This window comes from Botrytis cinerea, chromosome 14 (assembly GCF_000143535.2).
Source record: "Botrytis cinerea B05.10 chromosome 14, complete sequence".
In the NCBI taxonomy this organism is placed as follows: Eukaryota; Fungi; Ascomycota; class Leotiomycetes; order Helotiales; family Sclerotiniaceae; genus Botrytis; species Botrytis cinerea.
Genome location: NC_037323.1, coordinates 2,017,765 through 2,040,923, shown reverse-complemented (window position 1 = coordinate 2,040,923; position 23,159 = coordinate 2,017,765). Strand labels below are relative to the sequence as shown.

The window sequence follows — 23,159 nt, the reverse complement described above, 5'->3', positions numbered from 1 at the left end:
GCTCAAGAATTCTTTGGCCGGGGAAAGTTCTCCGACGTGGTGATCGACCTACAGCTTGGCAGCTTACCTAAGCATCTTTACTCGAAAGGGCTGTCTTCATCCGTGGAAAATACAGAGAGCAGTCAAGCAAGATTTGCGGTGAAACCCCAATCGGGAGTATTCAAACGCCTTTCCTTATATTGTATCTCATCGACATCGTGGTCTTTCAATATGCATGACTGATTCAATCGAGTGTACCTTTTTTTTGATCTACCCAGGTAGCTGTGTGGAGGTAGCTTCGACCTATAAATATCTACCCAAGCACCACACTTTTCCCTGGTTGGTCTGCTGTCTGTCTGTCATTGTGGCCAATGGAATATCTTGGAAGTGGGAACTATGGGATTGGCTATCTATCTATCTCTAGGTTACCATTTATCACACATTGTCATTGTCACTGATTGTGTCCTAGTATAGAACGTTGACGTCGAGATCAACTATAGTACAAGAATATCCATTATCCCTCACGACGCACTTATCAATCCTTTGATATGGGACATACCAGATTCATCAATTGCTGGAAATGTTCCCACGGCAAACTAGATAACTCTCCTCTCACTATCAGTGAAGATGGTATGATAATTGATAACGAATTTGGTGACGCTCATGCGGAAGTGGTGGACCTCAAAAACAGTATTATCGCTCCTGGCTTTATTGAATTGCAAATCAATGGTGCTTTGGGTTTCCATTTTGCAAATTACGTCGACTCTACCAGTTATCAGGATGGTGTTCAAAAATTATCGCAATATCTCCCGAGCACAGGAGTGACTGCGTTCTACCCCACAGTACCTACTGTCCAACATGATGTTTTCCACAACGTCCTACCGTTTTTGAGACCATCCGATTCATCTACGGGGGCCAGCGTGCTGGGTGCACACGTTGAAGGACCCTTCCTTACTCCAAGTAAGAAAGGTGCCCACAATGCCGGAAATCTGCTCGTTCCCGAAACTTCGACTCTTGAAGATATCTATGGGAAAGACAATCTCTTAAATGCGATTCGAGTTGTAACAATGGCTCCGGAGCTACCAGGGGCATTGGAGCACATCCAAAAACTGAGAAATGAGTACACCATTTCGGTGAGTATGGGACACAGTGCGGCCACCTATGACGAAGGTTTGAAGGGTATGGACGCTGGTGCTTCTCTATTGACCCACACCTTTAATGCTATGAATCCTTTGCACCACAGAGAGCCAGGCTTAGTTGGTAAGTTCAACTGAAATTCATGAGGTTTCCAATAGTCCGGTGTACAGTCCGGCGATCAGAGGCTCTCAATGTTTGAAAGCAATGTAGTTTCCCAACTGGATTTGGTGATTTAAACCATTTAAAAAATTCAACTTCATTCAGACATTGAGAATCTCTGATTGACCACAGGGGATTCGAGTACGCCCTGGAATGAATTAGGCTGAAAATTGACGCTAAACATTAATAGGTCTTATATCGAGTCCGAAAGCTGAGAACCGATGGAAGCCATCATTCTCATTGATTGCCGATTCTATTCAGTGAGTAAATTATTTAGCTCACATGTGCTTGAAGCTGGATCGAGATATGTGGTAGTTTGGATTTGTCGCCATTGTATTTACTTTATTGCATCAGGTCTTTACTTCTCCATCGGGATCGTGGCAGCAGGATTCATGGCTAGGCTTTAAATTGCTGGTCTTTCCCATTCTCCCCCATGACATATTACTCTTTTATTTCTTTTCTCTCATTGTCTCAATCATTTTTCTTGTTTTCGCCCCTTTAGCCCGCTTTCATACTGACAACCAAAAGCCTTCATCCATCAATTGTATCCATGGCCTATCACGCTTCTCCAAATAAGGCTATCTTAGTAACCGATTCCGTCGAGCTTTCCGGTCTTCCAGATGGTATTTATCCTGGGCATTCCCAGATCCCGCACCCACAGCTCAAAGAAGGGAATAAAGTGACTATAGCTGGAACCGAAACCCTTGTTGGTACTTGTATTCCACTAGATCAGTGCGTCAGGAATCTCATGGAATGGGCAAACATACCAATCGAGAAAGCTGTAATGACAGTCACTAGAAACGTAGCAGTTCCAATGGGTCTGGTTGATAGAGGTGGCCTAGAATCTGGATATAGAGGGGATTTTGTGGTGGTGGATAAACAAGGGCATGTAAAGGAGACTTGGGTGCTAGGAAAAAAGATATGGAGCAGTAGTTGAAAGTTTATAAGTCGAAGGTTCAATACACGTATACAATAGATTGATTTAAAAGTCCTCATACGAATCATTTCTTTCCCGTCGATAAATTTCTAGAATTTTTTCAACCATCTTCTCAGCCGGATATCTTTTCTCGATAGCAAGTGTCAAACGTCGGACTTCGCAACGGTTGCAAGTAAGTTTGATGGCTGGACGAATAATCTCATTTGTCCAACCGCAGTTTCTTTAATTCTTGGTATGAACATTGTGGTGAAAAAGAACAATCATGCTGAAGTCTTTCCTGATCGTGGGAATATTCGAATTTATAGGGATGGTTTCGTTTGTGATAACCCTGGAGCTTCAACAGCCTATTTAACCGATTACTCGGCATAATGGTACTAATCACAGCCTTGATTCAGCCATGAACAAGATTTCACCAACGCAACAACATACTCAATCTAGACACCTTGATCTGAAAGCCCACAAATACTCACTGTACCTTTTTCAAATCAAGTAATTACCTGCGTGTTCTCGAAAGATTTTGCGGGTTCCAAACTTCCAAACACCCACTTCTTCCGCGAACAGACATCTTGTCAAAAATTAATGCGATGAAATTCCAGGGTATTCTTGTCGTCCGAAGGTACCAGCCACTTATGTGTTTGTGGAATGTCACTCATCTTGTTTTGTGGTAGCCAGGTATACTGAAAAATCCCTGGGCGTTGTTATGCACGGAGAGCACTGCAAATTTACCCTCAGACATGAAATGGTTTTCTGCGCGACATTTCTATCAAAATGAAAAATTTCATCAACGTACTGAGAGTGTGCCATTCTTGTGCCCTTGCTCAATTTTGTCAGAATGATACACTGTCGATATGAGGTTAAGCATTGAAAGAGGTAGCCGAGTCCTCTCTCATAACGGCAAGGAGAAGTTTAGAACTGTTTAGTGGAGCATCCCATCAGCCCGTGTGGATTCCGGCATTCATAAGGATGACGAGTCTAATCGCTTGGCAGTTAAGGGCATGCGACGACAACCCCGCTCTCCTCCAATTAAACTTCAGAATTTTGGGGTTTATGCTTAAATGTTTAAGAGGCAAGCGAAAATAGATTTGTTCTACAATATTCGCCTGTGGAATTTCATCTGGAAATTTGTAAAAGCATACGACGCATTGGATGGTGAATTTACTTTCCGTTGGACCTGCTTCCGCGAATACAGGGGACTGTTGTTGGAGCTAGAACTAGTGTTTGCTTACGATTTGATCTTCAGTATTGTATAGAGTAAGACGTCAATGATTAAGCCTCATTCGCGTCTCAAGTTCTATGCAATTGCTGCAGCATTTGCGCGATGGTACTTTTGGCACAACATATTGCAAGCTGCTTGCATTCTCCATGGAAGAGGCCGGAAGCTGGATTGTATTTTGATTGAAGTTTAAACACCAGATACCTCAAAGGGCTCAAAGCATTGTTAGCCTTCTTCCCTAGTTAGCTTTAGAACGGTAGATTGTAGCGGTATTTTACAAGCTTATAGTTAAGCCTCTTCCTACGGAGAATACTTGCGCGTCCTGCCGTTATGACCAGGTTGGGGACCAAGGATTGATATTTGTTATACAGTCATATTCATTGGTTCCTCAAGGACATTTACTCCATTATGAAACCTTGCGACACTATTCACGGGGTGTTCTCCATATCATAGTTACTAAAGAGTGAGAAGAACACGGTGAATGGTGCACGTTATTGAAAGTGGCTTGGGCCAATAATGAATGAGATGTTTCGAAACAAATGGGTTGACATCAACAAAAGCTTACGAAATTCATTGCGAAGACAGCAAGGACCTTATATTTGCCAAGGCTGAATTTACCATTGACCATGCTGGTGATAGTGGATATCAGTGACATTCATGCTGACGACTTGTTAACATGATGGCGGTGTTGATGAATGGAGAATACATTGCAGTAAAGCATAGTTTCAAGATGAACAATTGAAACTTCAAGAACATAAATAGGTTCTCGACATCTCTCTTTCTTATCATCATCATTCTCTTCATCTTTACTTCCACTTCACTGCTTAAATCTGAACTCAAAGCACTCTTTTAGATTTACACTCTTGAACGTTCAATATGGTTCAAATCTCTAAACTTGCCATTGCTCTCTCGGCAGCTTGCCTTGCACCTGTCATCGCCCATCCTGGCGAGCACCATGATCACCATGCCATCAAGCGAGAAATCATTGCTCGTGATCAAATGGCTTCCGCTGCCAAAAGATCACTCGATTCTTGCTCTGGATCCTTGAAGCATCGTCAACTTAATGCACGATCCGTTGCTCGTCGTGCAGAAGCTGCTCGCTCTCTCCGTGCCAAGCGCGATATCAAGACTTGTGAGTAATACCTACCCATTCAAAGGACTTCAATTCCATTCGAAACTCCATAATATGCAGCATCCTTGCAGTAGCTCTAACACTAATATAAACCTACAGTACCCAAAAAGTTCCGTCGTGATCTCGCCACTCTTGAAGTCTATGAAGCTATCAACCACAATCAAACTGGTGTTCTTGATTACAGTGTCAACACACCGGAATCTACCATCTTTGCCGCTAACACCTCTTGTATCTTGACTCCTGCCAATACTGATGGTCCCTACTACGTTCTCGGTGAAACTATCCGCCAAGACGTCACTGAAGGACAAGTCGGTGTCCCTCTCCATCTTGAGGTTCAATACATCGACATCACAACATGCGAGCCCGTCCCCGAGGTCTACGTCGATATCTGGAACTGTAACGCCACTGGTGTCTACGGTGGTATCAATGTCACTGGAAATGTCGCCGATGGTGGTTACGATTCTACCTTCTTGAGAGGTATTCAAGCTACCGATTCTGACGGAGTCGCTACCTTTGATACCATCTTCCCAGGTCATTATGATGGACGTGCTACACACACCCATCTTCTCGCCCACTCCAACGTTACCGTTCTTGCAAACAATACTATCCAGGGAGGAGCCGTAACCCACATCGGTCAACTTTTCTGGAACGAAGTTCTCCGCAGTGCAGTCGAAGACACATACCCATACAACACAAACACTCAAGCCGTTACCAGCAATGCTGATGATATGTGGTCTATTGTCCAAGCCGAGAATGATTTCGATCCTTTCCCAGAATTCATGTATTTGAGCGACGATATCACCGATGGATTATTAGCCTGGATTCAAATCGGTATCAACACCACTGCAGATTGGTCTGATGATGATTACTACAGTGTCGCCGCTACTATTCAAGCCGATGGCGGACATGCCAGCACTTCTAGTTTCTCCGGCGGTGGAGGTGGAGGTGACGGTGGTGCCGGCAACGGTACAGCTCCAGGCAATGGAACTGCTCCACCTTCTTAAGAAAATCGCAGATTTTAAGTTTACTGTTACTGTTTTGTAAATAAGAGTTCAAGTAACTGCAGAGCTACTGCTGTTGGCTCGCCGCACGTTAGATTATTCATTTCAAATATACCTTTTTGGCCTACCTTGGCATTTATCAATGACAATTTATTCATGTTTTAAGTGAATGTTTGGTGACAATTACGATAAACTATAAAGCCTCTTTCAATCTAGATGTCCAGGGTCTTTAGCCTAATAGATCATCAAGACATTCAACCTTTAAACTTAGCCCCTTCATCGAGATTATTTTGGCGAGGCTAAGGAACTTTCAATTGGCCATGCAACTCTTTTTGGTTTTAAGGTTTCGTTCAAATTACTGCAACTGTGAATACATGGAGGTGAAGTTTGTCTTTTCTTCGAGGCGAATAATGATTCCGGTTGGATCTTCGTTCTTCTTGTCAATTTGTTGAAAATGGCGAAAAACAACTTGACATTCAATCAATCTGAACCTTTTCTCAATTCTACAGATGTCCCATGCTCATGATTTATCTCACCAAAGATACTTCAATGATATCTTCCAAATTTCTGCTTCAAAAAGGTTGATGTGTTACTTTTTGCTCTGATCACTTCCATTGCCTAGGAAACCAATGTCCAATGTTTACTGCTTATATGCGCCAATATTTACTTCACTGTGGCCGAGGATGTCGTGAGTGGCTGCATTATAGCCATCATCTTGATCTCAACTTCAAATTATTACCATCAATCGCTATCGAAAAAAAATCATCCCATTCTTAAGGACATCATAAAATTCACTCGTATATACCAAGCTCTCTCCCTCGTCATATCTTCCCTGTCGGCTCTCACCACCACCACATCCACAAGCCCTACCGACCCAGCATTCACATGTTACACCTCTCTTGGTCCCTCGCTTTCTAACGCTACACGTTCTATCCCCTGGGGCACCCCTTATTCCTCCTTCCAAATGGCACACTTTGTTGCGAATCTCTTACCCAGATACGCACCGGTATTGACGAAATCGATACGCAACTCCTTAGCCTCCTAGCTCAGAAAGTGGCATATGTAAGAGAAGTTACAAGATTCAAATCAACATTTGATATAGTATATTTGCCAAGTAGAGATCGGAAGGTTATCGAAGATGCGGTTGCCAAGGCTAATGAGACGATACCGAGGCTACCGGGGGTGATTGCGAGAAGCGTTTTCGAAGCGATTATTAATGGGAGTGTGCCATTTGAGGAGTTTATTTGGGAGAGTTTTGAAGGGCTGGCGTAGAAGTTGTTTTGGTATGCTTGTGGAGGTGAGTCGGGTGTGAGTTTCAAATTGAACAGAACCAGAATGGAGACAAATCTGGACGCCCAAACGTCAAACTCGTGGACCAAGCACTTATACATACCAAATTGTCTAGTTTTCGAATGGGATTGATGTGGGGAGCTTGGGATTTCTTTGATATAAAGTTTTGAGATATAGATACTAGAATCCTTGAGGTCGGTGAGCTGTAGGAACCCGAAGACTGTAAGGGGTTTGGGAGCATTGTTGTCAGCGAGTTTGAAGTTTTTGACACAATCACCTCGCGGTACTAATCAAAAGTCGTGTCAAAATTGAAGTGTTCCAGATTAATTGGATGATATTGAGAGTATTCCAAAATTTTGAGCGAACAAAGGTTAGAATTTATTGAGTTGAATGGCGATGCATACGGTCATCATCCCCACTATCTACAGGCCCTTAAGGCCCATACTTTTTCAATATATATGCAAAAGCATATTTATAGAACTAATCATGATTCGAAAGACTTCTGGAAAAGACAACTTCATCGAGTTAAGGACTATCATGGCACGTAATTTGCCAAACAGAATCAAGATGGGAGAAGACGCAATGCAAGCACATGCCCGCGATACAGGCCACGGACCCAAGAGCCATGCCAAATATCATGCCTATTGTTTCCAGGACTATCAGATTGATTTCGTTTGAAACAATGGTTCCAGATGCGTACAAGAAGACCACAGGACCAATCTGTGATGAAGTGAAACTCATCGTATCACCTGGTGAGATTCCACCTAAAGTTAGTTGCTACAGCGTCCATATTTTTGAGCGGGACGATGTTCGATAACATCTAAAGGACCTGTTTCTTCACTACGAATTCAACTCAAAATAAAATTACTTTGCTAAAATCTTTACATCAAAGCAGATAACTCGCTAAAGACTGATATCTGCCTTCGCTTCTAGCCATGGCGATCAATAAGTGCTCTTTCTAACTTCAGTCATACGGCTGTATAATCCGGTATCTTTTCTTGGACTTTTCTTCACTCTTCAGTACGTAGCTTTGAATTCGGCTTCTAACCCAGGTAGGATAGGGATGCTTAGTTTTATGCAACTGTGTATTAGAACGTCGCTTGATACACAAGGGATTCAAGAATACATACATAACGCAAACTTTCGCGCTTCAGCTTGGTCCATGAAAATCTTGTCAAAGAATACGAAGTACTATTCTTCAACACACAATGTTACTTTAGCTATTGGATTTTAGCTTCAATGTAGCTATGATAGTAAGCTTGCTAGCTAATGGGTCTAAATTTTCGTTATCTTCGGTTGGCAGTTAGGCACATTTTGAAGATATTCACTGGCCATAACTGCAATGGGTACGTCTCAAGTGAATCAAGCAAAATATTCAGATGAATTTTTTGGTCCCACACCTTGACTGGCTGGTAAGTACCTGTCATTGAAAGACTCTAAAAATGGTTGTTGGCCAGAAGGAAAAGAAGGGTTTGCTACTTGGGCATTTTTTTACTTAATATTGTAATCAAACAGGGTTTTGTACATAAAGCTTATAGCTCTTGGACAACTTTTTCTTTCCTCAGGCTAGTAATTGGGTTTGAGCTATATTTCATTGATTATTTATTGGGAAAAATCGTGGAGGCTTAGTTTAATAATTCAGAAGACTTCTCTGGCAGCTCTTTATGCATTTCCTTTCCAAATATTATTTTAAGAAATTTTCACTAATAAGCACAACCCTAGATAAGCCACTTATCAGCAGTAATATGATTATCTTAGTTGAACCAATGTATTGAGTACTGGAATCACTTGTACTTACGCATTTCCCAATCTGATCAAAGTCCTTGCATTGCTCCAGCAGCTCAATTTTCAAAGTTAATTGATCAACAACCACAGCACCGCTCGACGGTTTCCACGATAGCAGACTACTTATCCAGATCAATACTTCATTACAACTAACACTGAAACATATTTCTTGTTCAAGGCTGACCAAGAAAAGACAAATAGTAACTCCACAACATAAAAAATATAAGTCGGAATATAAATGTAAAAAATCAGGAAACGGAATCTGACAAAATTTTGTTCTTTTATAATGGAAATATTCACTGCAGAACACAACCAAGCATGGATTACACAACTATAGGAAACATAATTCAGCAGAAACCTGCTATATGTTGTGAAGTTTAGTTCAGAAATAAAGAGACAACTATGGAAAAGAGACCCTTAAAGGAACCTAGTATTCATCATTAGTAGCAGGAGCACAAGGTTGCACTGAGCATCTTTGCAAGGTCAACAATGCTTGGATTAGGGTATGGGCGTAAGTACGCTTTATGTTCAGATCCTGTCCTTATGAGGACTTTCCCTCTCTTGGAGGCTGGCTTGAACATGGCGAAGACTGCACAAGTATTTGTCACTTGGATGGCACAGACATGTAAGAAAAGTTTTTCACTCACCACACATTTCACTTTTCAAAAATCACCTGCATTGTATCTTTGGTATTTAATTGTATTTAATTGGTTTGTTTAGTCTGCCGTCCAACTACTCTTTATTTAAATATATTGCTACTTGCAAGTACTTGTCTCATCATTTTCTGAAAGCTTTGCCCGAGGTCCGACGTCGAGAGTGGCATGACTCTTCATGATTATCAAAGGTTCCTCATGCAACAAGTATCATTAGATACCTTTTTCTGTGTGAAGCTGACGGTATTATATCACACAAAAAGCCTTATGAATTTAGCTAGCCACTGATCAATTCTCGATATCGTCGTCGCTGTTTTCGTCTGTGATACTTTCGTCTTCTTCAGGTTCCTCATCCTCATCTGCCTCGCTGACTTCCTTAGCCTCATATTGGCTGTGTTCATAACCACTATCTCCATTATCGCTATTATCATCGAATGAAGCTTCGCTAACAAGATGCTCTTCTTGGCGATCGACCGTGCCAGCTTCAACCATGATCTGCAACTCCAGACCATCCCATTCCTTCTTGATCTGATGGAGCCAGAATGGTAGATTAGGCGTCTTCCTTGCTACCTTCCCCTCAAAGCTTGCTTGAGCATCTGCAATCTTTTGATCCGCATATGCTTCCGAGACCCTTTTAAAGGTCGGTCTAGCCTTGTAGTTGATCTGGATTCTGCGGCGCTTCTCTTGCAACATATCCAGCTTGACATCTTCTGTCCATTCAACGAGCTTGATTTGGCCGTTCTCATTGATGTCGCTTTTTGTTGTATAGACTATTGTTTCTTTGAAACTCAAGCTCCAGTTATCAATGTTGCTAAGTCTGTAGTAGGCCGCCCAAGGACTATAGATGGCGGATTCATGGGAACAGTCACTCACTGCGACACTAGCAACTCCAGTGGTCTGCATGACACTACACAAGGTAATGAAGGCCTCGTCACTCCAATCTCCTTCAATAATCGGGCAAATGCGATCAACTTGTGGATTGAACCAAAGATTTTTGAGCGGACTTAATGATCCGATGTAGCCCCCAGTCTGCGCAAGGGAAGCTACGTTGTGTAGCTTGTTGCGATGTTGGTCCTTAAACCACTGTCGAGATTGTCGACAAACACGTAAAGCTATAGAATATGGCTCATTGGTCCATAGTTCGAAGCTTTCTCCTACTTTCTTACATCTAACTGTAACATTTCGTGGCTTTACGATATCCATATGGCTCCAAATAAGGTTCAATACTTCGTTTGGAAGCTGAATTTCCGGTTGTCTTAGGGCGTTGGAGATGCCACATGTCGCAGATTGATGGCTAACCCGAGGCTCTTCATTAAGGTTGGTGGTTTTTCTATCAATTTCACCAGAAGAGTTGATCAATTTGATGAACGATGATTTTGAATTCTTCATCGTCACGTTTGTTATTGGATAGTTGAAGAGTAAGCTTGAATCTGAATTTGATAGAGGATGATGTAGAGACTTTTCCGTTGCAAAATATTATCAAGATAGTAATAACAGATGAGATGTAACAACAAAAGTCTTGAAAGTATCCAAGATGATATTTTTTTGAACGGGGAATAATTTAGCCTTTATAGATATTTATCAGTGATTCAGAAATGTTCAGGTTATCTACCTCTTAGCGTGACAGCGCGAGCTGTTCACGCCACCGCGCTGTTCGCGGTAGACCACGAGGTGAATTCGCCGTACAATAAGATATCTTGATATCATACTTATTATATACGGTGTAAGCAAAGCTCCCTCTTTGTTCTTCTCCCCATCTCAAGCAATCTACGCTCTCTTATACTGCTGTGCTTATCTTTTGAATTCACTTGGTCACTTATTGTTCATGCACGCCGACATCCTTTTTAAGAGGAGAGAAGGAGTGGTGATGTTGATTGCGTGTATAGGAGTGAAGATAGCAAAGATAGAGTAATGATATTTAATATAGTTGATTGTTATAACTTGAAGAAGTCTTAATTTGTGTTGTAGCGAGACTGATTTCAGATCTTATTTCTCAAGTTTTCGATAACCTTGCAATACTATTTTGAGCTATACTCAAACCGTCAATTTCTGAGCTTTTCAGTAAACAACAAATTAATTAGCTGTTTAAATTCATACTACCCTTTTTCAGCTCATCCAGAGTAGAGGATATACCTTAGTCTAGTAACTAGCTATGTGGTTTTACATATATGAGAGAAGGTTTATAATTACCAGAGTTCTACCCCACAAGGAGTAGTAGATTGATCAGGGCTCTAATAAATCCTTTTATCTAATATTGGGTACTTGCTCCAGATATAATTCCCGCCGTTGCTCCTTAATCGATACTTTTCCGGTGTATTTTGCTAGACATGCTGCACTTTTCAAACTCATCAATTTGATTGGCTTCACTTGTATTTATAAATCAAAGATAAAGCTAAAAGCAGTATATAGTTCTCAATGCACATATTGGGTCACCATTAGCGAGATTTTCTTTAAATAGCCTTTGAATATGACGGGCTTTGGGAGATTCGTAATAGTTGACGTTTCGATAAGCCTCAAATTCAGGAAATCACAAAATTTTCTGCAATGGGTGATGCAATAAACAGAGATAATCTAGTATATGAATTCAACCTTACTATCCTGTTTAATTTGCCAAATCAGTGAAGTAGTCATCACTTTTTTCATCCTCGTCACTGTTTCCGTCGTTTTCGACACTATTATCTTCATCTCTACCGCTGTTATTTTCTCCAATCTCAGGATCAAGAGATCAGACCTCTATCATCATTTAAAGCTCCGAATTTGTCTGATCTATTTTTTCGAACAGCCAGGACGGAATTCCCTCCACCATTGTTCTTACTTCACCATTTCGCTCAGCCTCTTTGTCTGCCATGTCTTGAGCATCTTTCATGGCAATTAATTTCTTCAACATTGGTCTGGCATGATGCATTTGAATGCTCCAGGCCTTGCTTTGATACATATTTAGAATAATTCTACTGTCTTTAAATGTCACAAACTTTGGTCTATAATGATCTTCGAAGCTTTGTTTCGTTGTGTACATCATGATATCTTTGAAGCTTGAACTCCAATTTTTGATTTTCGACATGGTGTAGAAGGTTCCCCATAGACTCCTTCGAGCATCTTCGGCATACATGCAGTCACTGATAGCAATAATAGACACTTTAGTGATTTTCATTACTTCGCGAAGTGTGTAGAACGCCTCTGACGACCACTCCTCTTCCATAACCGGACAGAGTGTGTCGATTTCTGGATTGAGGTAGAAATTTTGTAAAGGTTTCAAGGGCCAAGAATAACCTCTGCAATAAGCTAAATGAGCTATGACATGCTGTGATTTAGCCCACTGTCTCCATAGGTGGAAATTTGTGAAAGATTTGACAAGGGCATGTCGCTATGGAGCTCGAACCCAATGCCGAATCTCTTGCATCTGATAGTAACATTGCGAGGTTCCTCGATCTTGACTTCGACCATGATCGTTTCGAATATCTCATTTGAAATGGTGGAAAGATATGACAGCTTAGTAATTTTCGTATCAGACAGTGACACATTCTCGAATGCGATAGTTTGTGGCTCCATTTTGTAGGTCGATGCAGTTTGTCTGAATTTCTAAGGTGTTGCTTCAATTGGATTCAAGCATGAGAATATGACTGTGGTATGGACTCTGGAGACTTCGCCGATGACAATGTTTTTAGATTAATGTTGCAGTTAGATGTTATCAATGCAGAAAAGTCCTTTGAGGTAGGATTATGAATGGGGGAAGATATGGCAAATGTTCACAAATCATGCTGTTGATTTGAATAGAGACTAGATAGGAGGCCTCACCGGTCACGCAATAGTGAGATGGCAATAGCCGTAATGGCGAAGTTTGTTGCAATCTTGGTTAGACACGTTACAATCAAATTTCTTTATTTCTCCTCTTACTTGTCTGAAGACCTCTAAACTTTCTTATATAGTTATCTTGACACCTTCAATTGACTCACCCTACAAAAGAGAATTGGTTTTCAATTGACTCACCTGGCACCCTCCTTCACTTCCCTCCCCATTTCCTCTCCTAGGATGAAATGAGAGGTGGTGACTCGAATCGGTCTTTCAAGAGTGAAGGGCTAGTAAAAAGAAAGTTATTTCATGGAATAGTTGATCATCATAACTAGAACAACTTGATTTTAATTATTTCGAGACAAAGAAATTGACTGCTCTTTGAATCCTCGTCATGAAATTTTTGTGAAAAGAAATCCAGTTAATCCATTGAATTCACACAATATGAACACCTCCACTCATAGCGATCAAAGCAAGAAAATTCACTTTGGTGTATCTTGATGTTTGAGTTCCTTATTTAATTCACCAATTCAAACATGAACACAGATATTTTATTCTATAAAGTTCATCTTATACTGCTACTGATTGCATGTATCAAATTCTGTCATATTTTTGAGACTGTTTTTGTAAAATTCAATGAATAATAGTAATTGATTTAGAAATAGCTTCGATGAATTTAAACGAAAAAAATAGGAAATCTATAAACAATCCACAGTTTATCTACAATGAACTGAATAATTTCAAATTTGAACAAATAACCCACAGGATAAAGTACACCTTTAATGAATAACCTACAGAACAGAGTACTGGCAGATAGCCTATGAATATAGATAGTTTTTGCGCAGCCTATCTTGACCATTGTGACTTGTTGATTGTGTAATTCGGTCGCGTCTGGGATCAAAATATAGTGATTTGACCTGGTTCTGAGGTTTTTAGTGTCCCCTTTTTCGCAAAAGCCTTGCCACATTGTTTTATGTATTGGCCCATTGTCTTGATCTCCGGTGGGCTCTCAATGCTGCGATATTAGATCTTGCTTCTGTGCTGTAGATCTCGAAGCTGTCTCCAACAAGTCTGCAGCTGACAGGAACGTTCCGACCTAATTCAGTATTTGCCATCTCCCAGATCTTTTCGAACAACTCTTATGGGATATTTTCCATGGTCATTCGATTATATCTCGTTTGTTTTTGAGATGCATAAGGCGCAGAAACAACCTGGTTTGAGCTTTGGGACATGATCGTCGATATTGATGTTGATTCTTGCCGTTGATTGATAAATGGGAAGAAATTGTTAAGAGGAAAATTCAATATCGAAGTGAACTGATAATGATGGCTCAAAGGATTATTATCATTGATAGATATCGAAATTGTCTTGTTAACGCTTTGTGGAACGGTTCAAGTATGAGTCGGATTTTAGGGAGATAATTTTAGCATTTCTGAGAGCTACTTAAGGATTTTTCGCTCATTAAGACCATGACTACGCGAACACGCGAACACACGAACAAAAAAATGCCAACACCACACCATATTACAAGAAGACACGAGGATGCATTCATAATATACGTGCGCCAGATTGAGAATTCTAACTCCTGAGAATTAAGCGAAATGTTTCCTGCATCAGTGCAATTGGTTTCTTTGCAATACATTTGACCATAGGATGTAGTTTTGCCCAATAAATTCGTATTCTATAAACAGAATTAATTCTGTGATATGAATCTTGACTGTCACTTCAAGCTCTTCGAATGAATATACATTCCTGATACAGTGGCATGTCTTTGACTTTTCTATTGGAGCTTAAGCGAGAAATAATGAACTTGCGCAGTTGAAATGCTGTACCATCTGTACCGCATGATAATGTTTAGTGTTAACATATGAGTCATTCACTTCTAATAAAGATGATTTTGTAATTAAGCTAGACCGTATTTCTAAGGCTTTTTGTATAAATTTACTTATTTTTTCAAGGCCAATTTCTTAAAATCCTGTCAAAACACAAGTTCCTTCAAAAAGCAAATTTCTTATTGAACCTCTATTTCTCAATCATGCCTCCTCTAAAAAAGACGAAACCCCAACAAAAACCCACGAGACGTTCAGGACGAGTGCGACCAGCAGCCCGACGCGCTCAACCGGATATCGCCCTTGAAGCAACCCCAGCACTTGGAGCTTCTACAAATGCGACGGAATCAACTCCTGGTTCAATACAGAATTCTGGATCTGAGAGAACACCGAATGCGACAGCACAATCTTTAAGCGCTAATTACTTCGCGCAATTTCCATCCATTCCGTCAAATGGCCACGTCTTAGCTCCCATCTACTCCCGGCCGGTAGTACTAGAAGAATTTACTATTTTCAAAGATCTTCCAAGAGAGATCCAGCTGATGATCTGGGAAAAAGCTGTCGATTTTAACCCGCGAAATGTTCCAGTTGGAATCATGCCACAGTTAGGGCCAGGAGGATTCAAGTTTCGAACAGATATTCCTATTCCAGAGGGATTCATGGCGTGTAAAGGTTACTATGAAGCGGCCAAGAAACGCTATTGTCTGTTGAACGATCGCCTAAAGGCTAACGACATGTCCATGGTGCAACATCTTCCATCTAACTTCTGGTTCAATCCTGCGATAGATAGATTTTGTCCTGTTCAGGAATGGAGCCCTCACAACTTCGAAGTTGGTATCAAACTTTTCTTCCAAATCCTCCGAGTTGCGAAGATTGCGATTAGTGACTACACAACTGATGATGCTCATCATAATGGCGAGACATGGCAGAAATTCTTTCATGCCGGAGGGACCTTGAATTGGAGCCCATATGTCAAAGAAATATTTTACTACATCACATTTCAACGTCTAAACACAGACGTGGAACTGTCCTTCGTACCTAACAACAGGTCATCAAAAAACCCGGGTAGATTCTATTTACAGAAATTTGTACATCACACCAAGCATTGCAATCAAATAGAAGATGCCAAGAGCGGATACAGAAGGCTGGCCGAACTTCAGGCATATCAGAAGCACCAAGATGACGCGGCCGAGAGAGGGGGTAAACCTAGAGTTAAGCTCACTACTGTTCCCCAATGGCTATTTGATGTTGAAAGCGGTTGGTCTGTTGCACAACCGCAGTTAATGATCGAGACGCGTACCTTCACAGCTCGTAGGCTCATAAGTCTCATGTTTGAGTTGCCAGAATGGTGATAGGTACCGACACGATGACCTTGGTTGAGCCTTTTGGAGTCTTTGGGCTTTGGGGTTTGATATTTTGATTCTGTGTTACACGATATGTTCGTGTTGTAGATAATGTGTTTCTCATACGTGGATGGCTGTACATAGGGACTAGTTCATAAGTTGTATTTTACTACAACTCTCTTGTCTCTAGCCTTCAGTCTAGTTCGATGCTAAAAATTGAAGCTGGTACAGATCCAAAGTTTTTGGATGAGATTTCAGGAGTATATCGGTATGGATATAGTATTGGTGTATTTGGTCGGTGGATGTAGCAGAGTATGCAGTTTATAGAATTTGTACGGGAAAGGGCGGAATAGAAGAAGGGTATTTTCGAGGAAACATTTAATTAATACGATCATATCTACCAATTCAATGATTGTTTTGGCTGGAAAGTTAAATTTGTGAAAGATCAATCTAAGTAAATGGAATGAATCATGATAATTGAGAATTCCAATCAAAATGTGAAAGTGACCTAGCTATGTATACGTTGAAAGTCTACATGGACTATGGTGAGTTTAGCACTGAAAAATTTCAACTCATTTCTTATTTCGAATGAGAGTTATTTTCTTCCATTTATAATCATTCTTTCGCAATCATATCTACACATTAAAAGCAAGCAACTCAACACGTGAGCTTTTGTTTGAGTGACTCAATACAGACGTGTGATTTGACCTCTGAGTCTATTCTCATTTAAATCAATGTGAATACAAAGAACGCGAGCTCTGATTCTCAGTTATGGTTGGAGATTTACGGATTGTTTTTATCACCAGGCTTCAACATTTTTTCATTGGATGACGAAAAAATCTGCTCTGCTAGCTTTTATTAGCCAGTAGCAGTCACACTGATTTCTATGTTTGTGTGTCGTCACTCAAGGCGCTTGGTCGCACTTTCTTTAAAGAAAATGACAACTATCGATCATTTGCGATTAAATTTTAACTTTGATTGATCTAAATAACCATTCATGCATGGGATCTTCAGAATGCTACAGTCTTGATTGCTTTTTACTCCCTGTTTAGTATTATGGCTCGGGCACGAACAATGTCGAATCACTGGGCCACCATCTCATTACCACTTTCCTCCATTTGCGTACACTTTAGAAGCTATCAACTATAACGTTTCATTTCTGTAGAGCATACTTCTATTCCCCGCTAATGGATTCAAGAGCTCAGTATACGATTTGATGTTATAGATTATGGACGGAAGGAACTGTTACACACGTACTATCCGGCCATTTCTCGAGAAATAATTAAGCTTATCAGAATGGCTTCCAATATTCTTAAACAATAGAAGAAACCTTTAAGTCGCTATGAATACTCTGTATGTCTCAATTTGCAAGATATTTACGAATCATTGGTCACAAAATTCCCCTTGTGTAGGTACCTAGCTTGATTGACCCCTCACTTTCGCTAATTTGACCAACCAACGCGCGCCACAAACTCACATCCGCATTGTCACATTATGAATGGTTAGCATACAAATTTGTGGTGTTAAGATATTGATTTTACTTAAAATGTTATTTCATGATAAGATTTCCAAACTGGTAAACTGGTACATTTTCCCCCCCCTAAACCCTAGAACCTAGGGCCCTGGATTTCCGGAACCATCTTCCGTCAATTTTCCGACACCTTCCTCCACGCGAACAATCTATCGCCCAAATATTGTAACAGAATTGGCTAGGTTGGCAGCCATTTCTCGTTGCTCGGGTTTCTTCCATATTCCTCGACTGTCAAACAACCACTGTGGACAATCGTCAATAATTTCACAATCTTGGCCCAACTTTTTGTTTTTTTCATCTTCAAGTAGCTGTTTCTTCAGCACCTTTTGAAGATTTGCAAAAGCTAGATTCATTCGACGGGCAATCTCCAGCTTTGACTTCATGAATTTGGGAGGATATGCGACCCTACGGTCGAATTTAGTCAATTCTATATCGTCATCAGGAGCAACCAAGTATCTTGAGGTGTAAATTGTGACCTCTCTGATGTGTTCATTCATCCAAAAGGGAGATGATTGTGACGAGAATGTACCCCATTTATCGCAAGGAATTGATGCGGATCTTTGAAAGGAACAATCATTCAAGGCAATGCGTTCAACCTTTGCATCGCACATTTTCTTACTCAAGGCTTCGGGTTGATCATCAATCATAGATGTCATAGGACAGATGATATCGGTTGAGGGGTTGATCCAGATGGATGGGGCTGTTCTGTCACTCATTTCTGTGACAAGTGGGAATTCCGATCGAGTGTCGAAAACGGGCATGTAGATCTTCATTCCAATGAACCTTGATTCCCTATCTGCGTGAAGGACCCCCGGGATTGAATTGAGACTCCTAAATGTAAAGAACGGCAAATCGCCATGCCCTTTAGTGTGTTCCGCATCTAAAACTCTATCGCTTGAGAATACTGTGACCGTGCGCTCATCTCGGCAAGCCTCCTTCCAGATCATCTCTCGCAATTCTGCTGGTAATTTGGGAAATGAGTGAAAGGTGCTCAAATGCTTTTCCAAAAAGCCAAAGGTATTCTGTTGTGGCCCATTAAAACCTTGCGAATTTGTTCTGAACATGATTTTATCTGAGTGTAGTCGGAAGTTTGATTCTTCTGGTACGTTGTTGATATGTGTTTTCGAAAAAGCTCGTGGATTTTGGAGCTTCAAAATCGGTTTAGATGAGGAGATTTATCTGTAAAACTTAGTTGCAGATGTAGTAGATTTGTTGTTCTATTGGAAGTTGGAGTTGTTTGATGTTGTAAAGAGGATGTAGAAATCAGAAATTTGAAGGGGATAAAAATCCTTTTAAGGGAAACGAAACGAGTCGGTTACAGCCAATCTAAGCGACTATAAGACCGTAGCAAGACAGCGCGGGTTACTGAACGTTGTGCTTACAAATTTGATTAGTCAGAATACCGTAACTGAATTGATGTTGACTTGTTACGTCAACTCGCTTATCATTACGGTCCAACAGCGCTACGCAAACTGCAGAAGTACAGTTTTGAGACTCTTATGCGCAGTTGACGCGCGGGATTATGAGGGTCTGGCTTTCCAGGCCAGCACCAGTGCAATACTTTTTTCTAACAAAAAACTTTGATACCACTATTCCATCACACACAGAGAACAATGTCGTTTATAAGATTTGAAGTTAAAACGTACCTAGGTACTTCAGGGTAAAAGACCTGGTGAGAAGGGTGATATAGCACCTACTAAAATACATCTAATTCAGATGCTATAAAAGCTGCTCATAGCCTGTCAACAACTGTAGTCGCTATGTACCAATATATTTCTCACAGAAACCAAATACAATTCTCGTGACCACTCGAATACCAAGTATCATTAATACAAAACTTCCCTCCAGAATTTCAGCCCAAACTCCTTACCGAAATTCAACGCCAATGAATAAAAATCTTGCTTCTGAGTTGCTGCCAGCTGCCTGATCTCCAATAAGCCATTCTCGGCATTCAGGTAACCTCTGTGCCTGAGTTCCTATGAGTTCCTACATTGCGTTTATGATGATTCTCTCGAATCTGTAGTGATTGACTTGCGACGAGTTCTCCAATCAAGACATTCGGTCATTTCATCGCATCAAAGCAACAAATTGGTCCAGTTTCTGCGGGGTTTTGAATGTGCTTACATCTCTCTAATAAAACCGCTCTATAAGTTAATCCAAAATCTAAAGGTTTGTAGCCACAGTATTTTTTTCAGCCCAGCCAGTTTTGTGGGGATTATTCTTTGGGCGAAGAGTATTGCAAATATTCTCTCTAAGATGATTCAGAGAAGGTGACATGTTTATCGCAACCTTCTCTACCTTCAAATATTTCAAGCTTGTCAGAGAATAGGTACTTATTTAAAATACCGGGTAAATAATACAGAAGTTGGATTTAGATAGATGCGACACTTATCCATATTTGACCTGTCCAGCTTGGTGACAATCTTCTGAACATTGACCGACTTTTTAATGCCGTAGAGCTATCTCTCGAGCATTTAAATTGACGTGCATGGTGACTGGGACGAGTTGATCACTTCGGAAACGAGCAACCCACGTGGATTTTGGAAACACCACTGTCGGTAGCCATATTGGCTTCGTTTGTGAAAGCTCAATTAATGCACCTTCTGTTCCAATAGATCTAATTGAGATATGTATATTGTATAATGAAAGATTTGAAGATGGATCAAACTTTGATATTGAGAGAGTTCTATTGGAAACCTCAGTTCGCCACGGTGAAGTGTCGCAGTTAATTGAAACCGGAATTCAAGAAAACAAAAATTATCCTGCATAAATATATTCAGTTATTTAATGACCTCTATCGAGTATACTTGAGACAGTAATGTAGTAATCTTTGAATACCTAGGGAGCTCAATGACTTCATTTTCGTTTAAACATAATCGCACTAGTATCTCGCTAGTCTATTCACAATGTTTTCATTGGAACTATTCGATCAATTCTGTATATTCAATAGCTGAATAGAACAGACGGATATACTACATTTCACGGGACTCTCACGGTGGACTCAAATTCTTGATAGAGAATTCTTTTTACATGCCACCTTAGTATATCTAATTATGGGAACAAGAAAATCTTAGAACTCGCTTAGATGATCCTGGACTGTATTCAAAGTTCACTGCGATACATAGTAAACCCATGCTCAAAGTATTAAATAGTAGGATTTTTAATGTTCTTGTATTCTAGGAATTTCATATATTTTGGCTGATGACAGTGATTTGGTCGCAGAACATGAGGGCTCATTATCTAACATTTCTATGAGTATTACATGGACCGTACACTGACAACGTAAGGCTTTCTACGGCTAATGAACAAAACCAAGAGCTAACATTGAGATTTAGGATCATGACACTATAGTTAGTTTTGTATAATTAGCATTGATATAGTCGCTTTGATTCGATTACATGACTAGTTGATGGATTTGTACTTTGATCACAGAACATAGGGTCACAGGATATATAATAAAGGCACAAGATCTACGATAGATCAATTGATATGATTCTGTAGTCATCAAAACCAAACACCAATTTTTCTAGCTAAAATAATGTGAAATAAAAGCAGAGTGAAAATCCAAAGTTCAAATATCCACAAAAGAATAACAGTTCCTCCTGTGATCATTTCCATAACCCTAAGTCCATCACCATAAATCCATCACCCTAGTTGCATATCCCTAATTCTATTCCCCGAATTCTGTGCCCATGCACCTTTTGATGAATCCGAGTAAGTGAGTTTCCAGATCCTCAGTTGTTAATTAGAGGCACATCCCACAGAATGTGCTTCTGCGACCACCCATGATGTACGTCAGAAGTATCTATATTCGTCCAGCGAATATATTGTGTCGTTCAAATGTGCACCAACACAACCAATGTTCAACATCCAACCCAGAAATTCCTCATAGCTTCGATCTATAAAGCTGCACAGCGCATGAGCTCCGGTTTAGTCCAGGTTTTGCGATGGTTATAGAGCCAAATGGGGATGTGAGTTAATCTTTCTCCCGTCGTCTTGTCCAATTCAATTTGATCCCTATGAAACGAATTAAGATTCCCAATCATATCTTCCAGTTCTTCAAACCTGGTGTCAGCCTCCATAGAAATCATCATCATTTCCTCGGAGTCTTGTTCGAGATTTATTTTATTAGAATTGACAATTCGGAGAGGCCGACGACGGATATTAAAAGGACGTAACGAACTGTAAGCCAGAATCTGTCGAAGATTATGATTCATCCACTTTGGAATGACGACAAAGTTGTGCAGATTGTCTGTTAACTGGCAGCATCGAAATTCGAAATCATCAATGCATAAGCGTTCAATGTTGAAGCGATTGATGACTTGGCTAAATTTTAAGAATTGGAAAACAGTCCAAATGGAACCGCTGTTGCGGACAGGACAAACAATATCGATGCTAGGCTTGATCCAGATACGTGGAAGTGGAGATGGAGTTTCAGGATTCTTCGCATAGATGTCAAGTCGTTGTGATTCTCTTCGAGCTTCTTGGGAGACTTGCATGATAGCAGGTGTCTCGGATTCAAATCGGAATCCGATATTATCCTTTCCGTCATCTGTGTAGATGGGCCAAATAGGAACTGCTCTGGGTTCTAGACATGCAAATTCATATATCTTGCTTCGGAGTTCCAGTGGAAGGTCCATGAATAGATGGAATGTGTCTTGATGGGGCTTGTGAGATTGCTCTTCGAGCTCAATTGTTGAGGGTACGATTGAGTAGTTTGTTCGAGGAGGTGGAGGAGTTTGCAGACATTGTTCATTTTCGGGAGACTTTGTGGTAATGGATGAATCAGGGCATTCATCTTGCTGCTCTTCTCCAAATGGAGAGAGATCGGCATCAGTAGCAATTCGCTTTATTGTTCTCTTATGACTAATAGTCCCTGCGCAGTGATTGAACAATGAGTAAGACATTCTTCGTGATGAGGATGTTGTTGAGGTTCGATGAGTCTAGGATTCGATGATGAGACTTTTGTATTTCGATAAACAGTGAGTCGATCTAAGTCGAGTTTGATGTTGAAAAAATGAGAAAGAAGGGTTTTACCAGGGTCAAATTTTGTTTAAGTAGTTTTCCCAAAGCATTGTATGCTTCTGTTTACGGCGATGATTAGTCAGATTTACTTGAGGTATCGCGAGATACAAAGGTCATACGGCGTTTCAACAGCATAAATGTTGACCGTAAACATACATCTAAGCACTCAAAACTGTGGCATCAATTCAAATTGCTAATCAATGATGCTACGGTCATTTCGAAAATTCGCGACATCCAAATGTGGTGCCGTACAGACTCTCTGAACTTGTTCTTGTATGTAGTCACATCTGTGACTCGTTCCGGGGAAAAGGGCGAACTACGCTGGAATATCTACGCAATATAGTCATGTTATCTTA

General features: G+C 40.5%; 6 protein-coding genes across 6 annotated transcripts; 3 read left to right on the top strand and 3 right to left on the bottom strand.

The window, feature by feature from the left end:
• Positions 1–15: 15 nt before the first annotated feature.
• On the top strand, positions 16–2,437 carry BCIN_14g05340 (hypothetical protein). Its single transcript, XM_024697302.1, has 3 exons — positions 16–1,239; positions 1,466–1,535; positions 1,804–2,437. Exons 1-3 carry the CDS (start codon positions 528–530, stop codon positions 2,210–2,212), a joined length of 1,191 nt encoding a protein of 396 aa, XP_024553117.1. The 5' UTR covers positions 16–527; the 3' UTR covers positions 2,213–2,437.
• A 1,710-nt stretch (positions 2,438–4,147) lies between these two features.
• Positions 4,148–5,685, top strand: BCIN_14g05330 (hypothetical protein). The gene is made up of 2 exons (XM_001550174.2): positions 4,148–4,557; positions 4,657–5,685. The coding sequence occupies exons 1-2, from the start codon at positions 4,302–4,304 to the stop codon at positions 5,559–5,561; spliced, it is 1,161 nt and encodes a 386-aa protein (XP_001550224.1). The 5' UTR covers positions 4,148–4,301; the 3' UTR covers positions 5,562–5,685.
• A 3,681-nt stretch (positions 5,686–9,366) lies between these two features.
• Positions 9,367–10,781, bottom strand: BCIN_14g05320 (hypothetical protein). The gene has a single exon (XM_001550171.2). The coding sequence runs from the start codon at positions 10,673–10,675 to the stop codon at positions 9,575–9,577; it is 1,101 nt and encodes a 366-aa protein (XP_001550221.2). The 5' UTR covers positions 10,676–10,781; the 3' UTR covers positions 9,367–9,574.
• Positions 10,782–15,052: 4,271 nt separating this feature from the next.
• On the top strand, positions 15,053–16,679 carry BCIN_14g05310 (hypothetical protein). The gene has a single exon (XM_001550169.2). The coding sequence runs from the start codon at positions 15,111–15,113 to the stop codon at positions 16,254–16,256; it is 1,146 nt and encodes a 381-aa protein (XP_001550219.1). The 5' UTR covers positions 15,053–15,110; the 3' UTR covers positions 16,257–16,679.
• An 812-nt stretch (positions 16,680–17,491) lies between these two features.
• On the bottom strand, positions 17,492–18,996 carry BCIN_14g05300 (hypothetical protein). The gene has a single exon (XM_001550168.2). The coding sequence runs from the start codon at positions 18,840–18,842 to the stop codon at positions 17,928–17,930; it is 915 nt and encodes a 304-aa protein (XP_001550218.2). The 5' UTR covers positions 18,843–18,996; the 3' UTR covers positions 17,492–17,927.
• A 2,279-nt stretch (positions 18,997–21,275) lies between these two features.
• BCIN_14g05290 (hypothetical protein) lies at positions 21,276–22,714 on the bottom strand. Its single transcript, XM_024697301.1, has one exon. The coding sequence runs from the start codon at positions 22,683–22,685 to the stop codon at positions 21,678–21,680; it is 1,008 nt and encodes a 335-aa protein (XP_024553116.1). The 5' UTR covers positions 22,686–22,714; the 3' UTR covers positions 21,276–21,677.
• Positions 22,715–23,159: the final 445 nt, after the last annotated feature.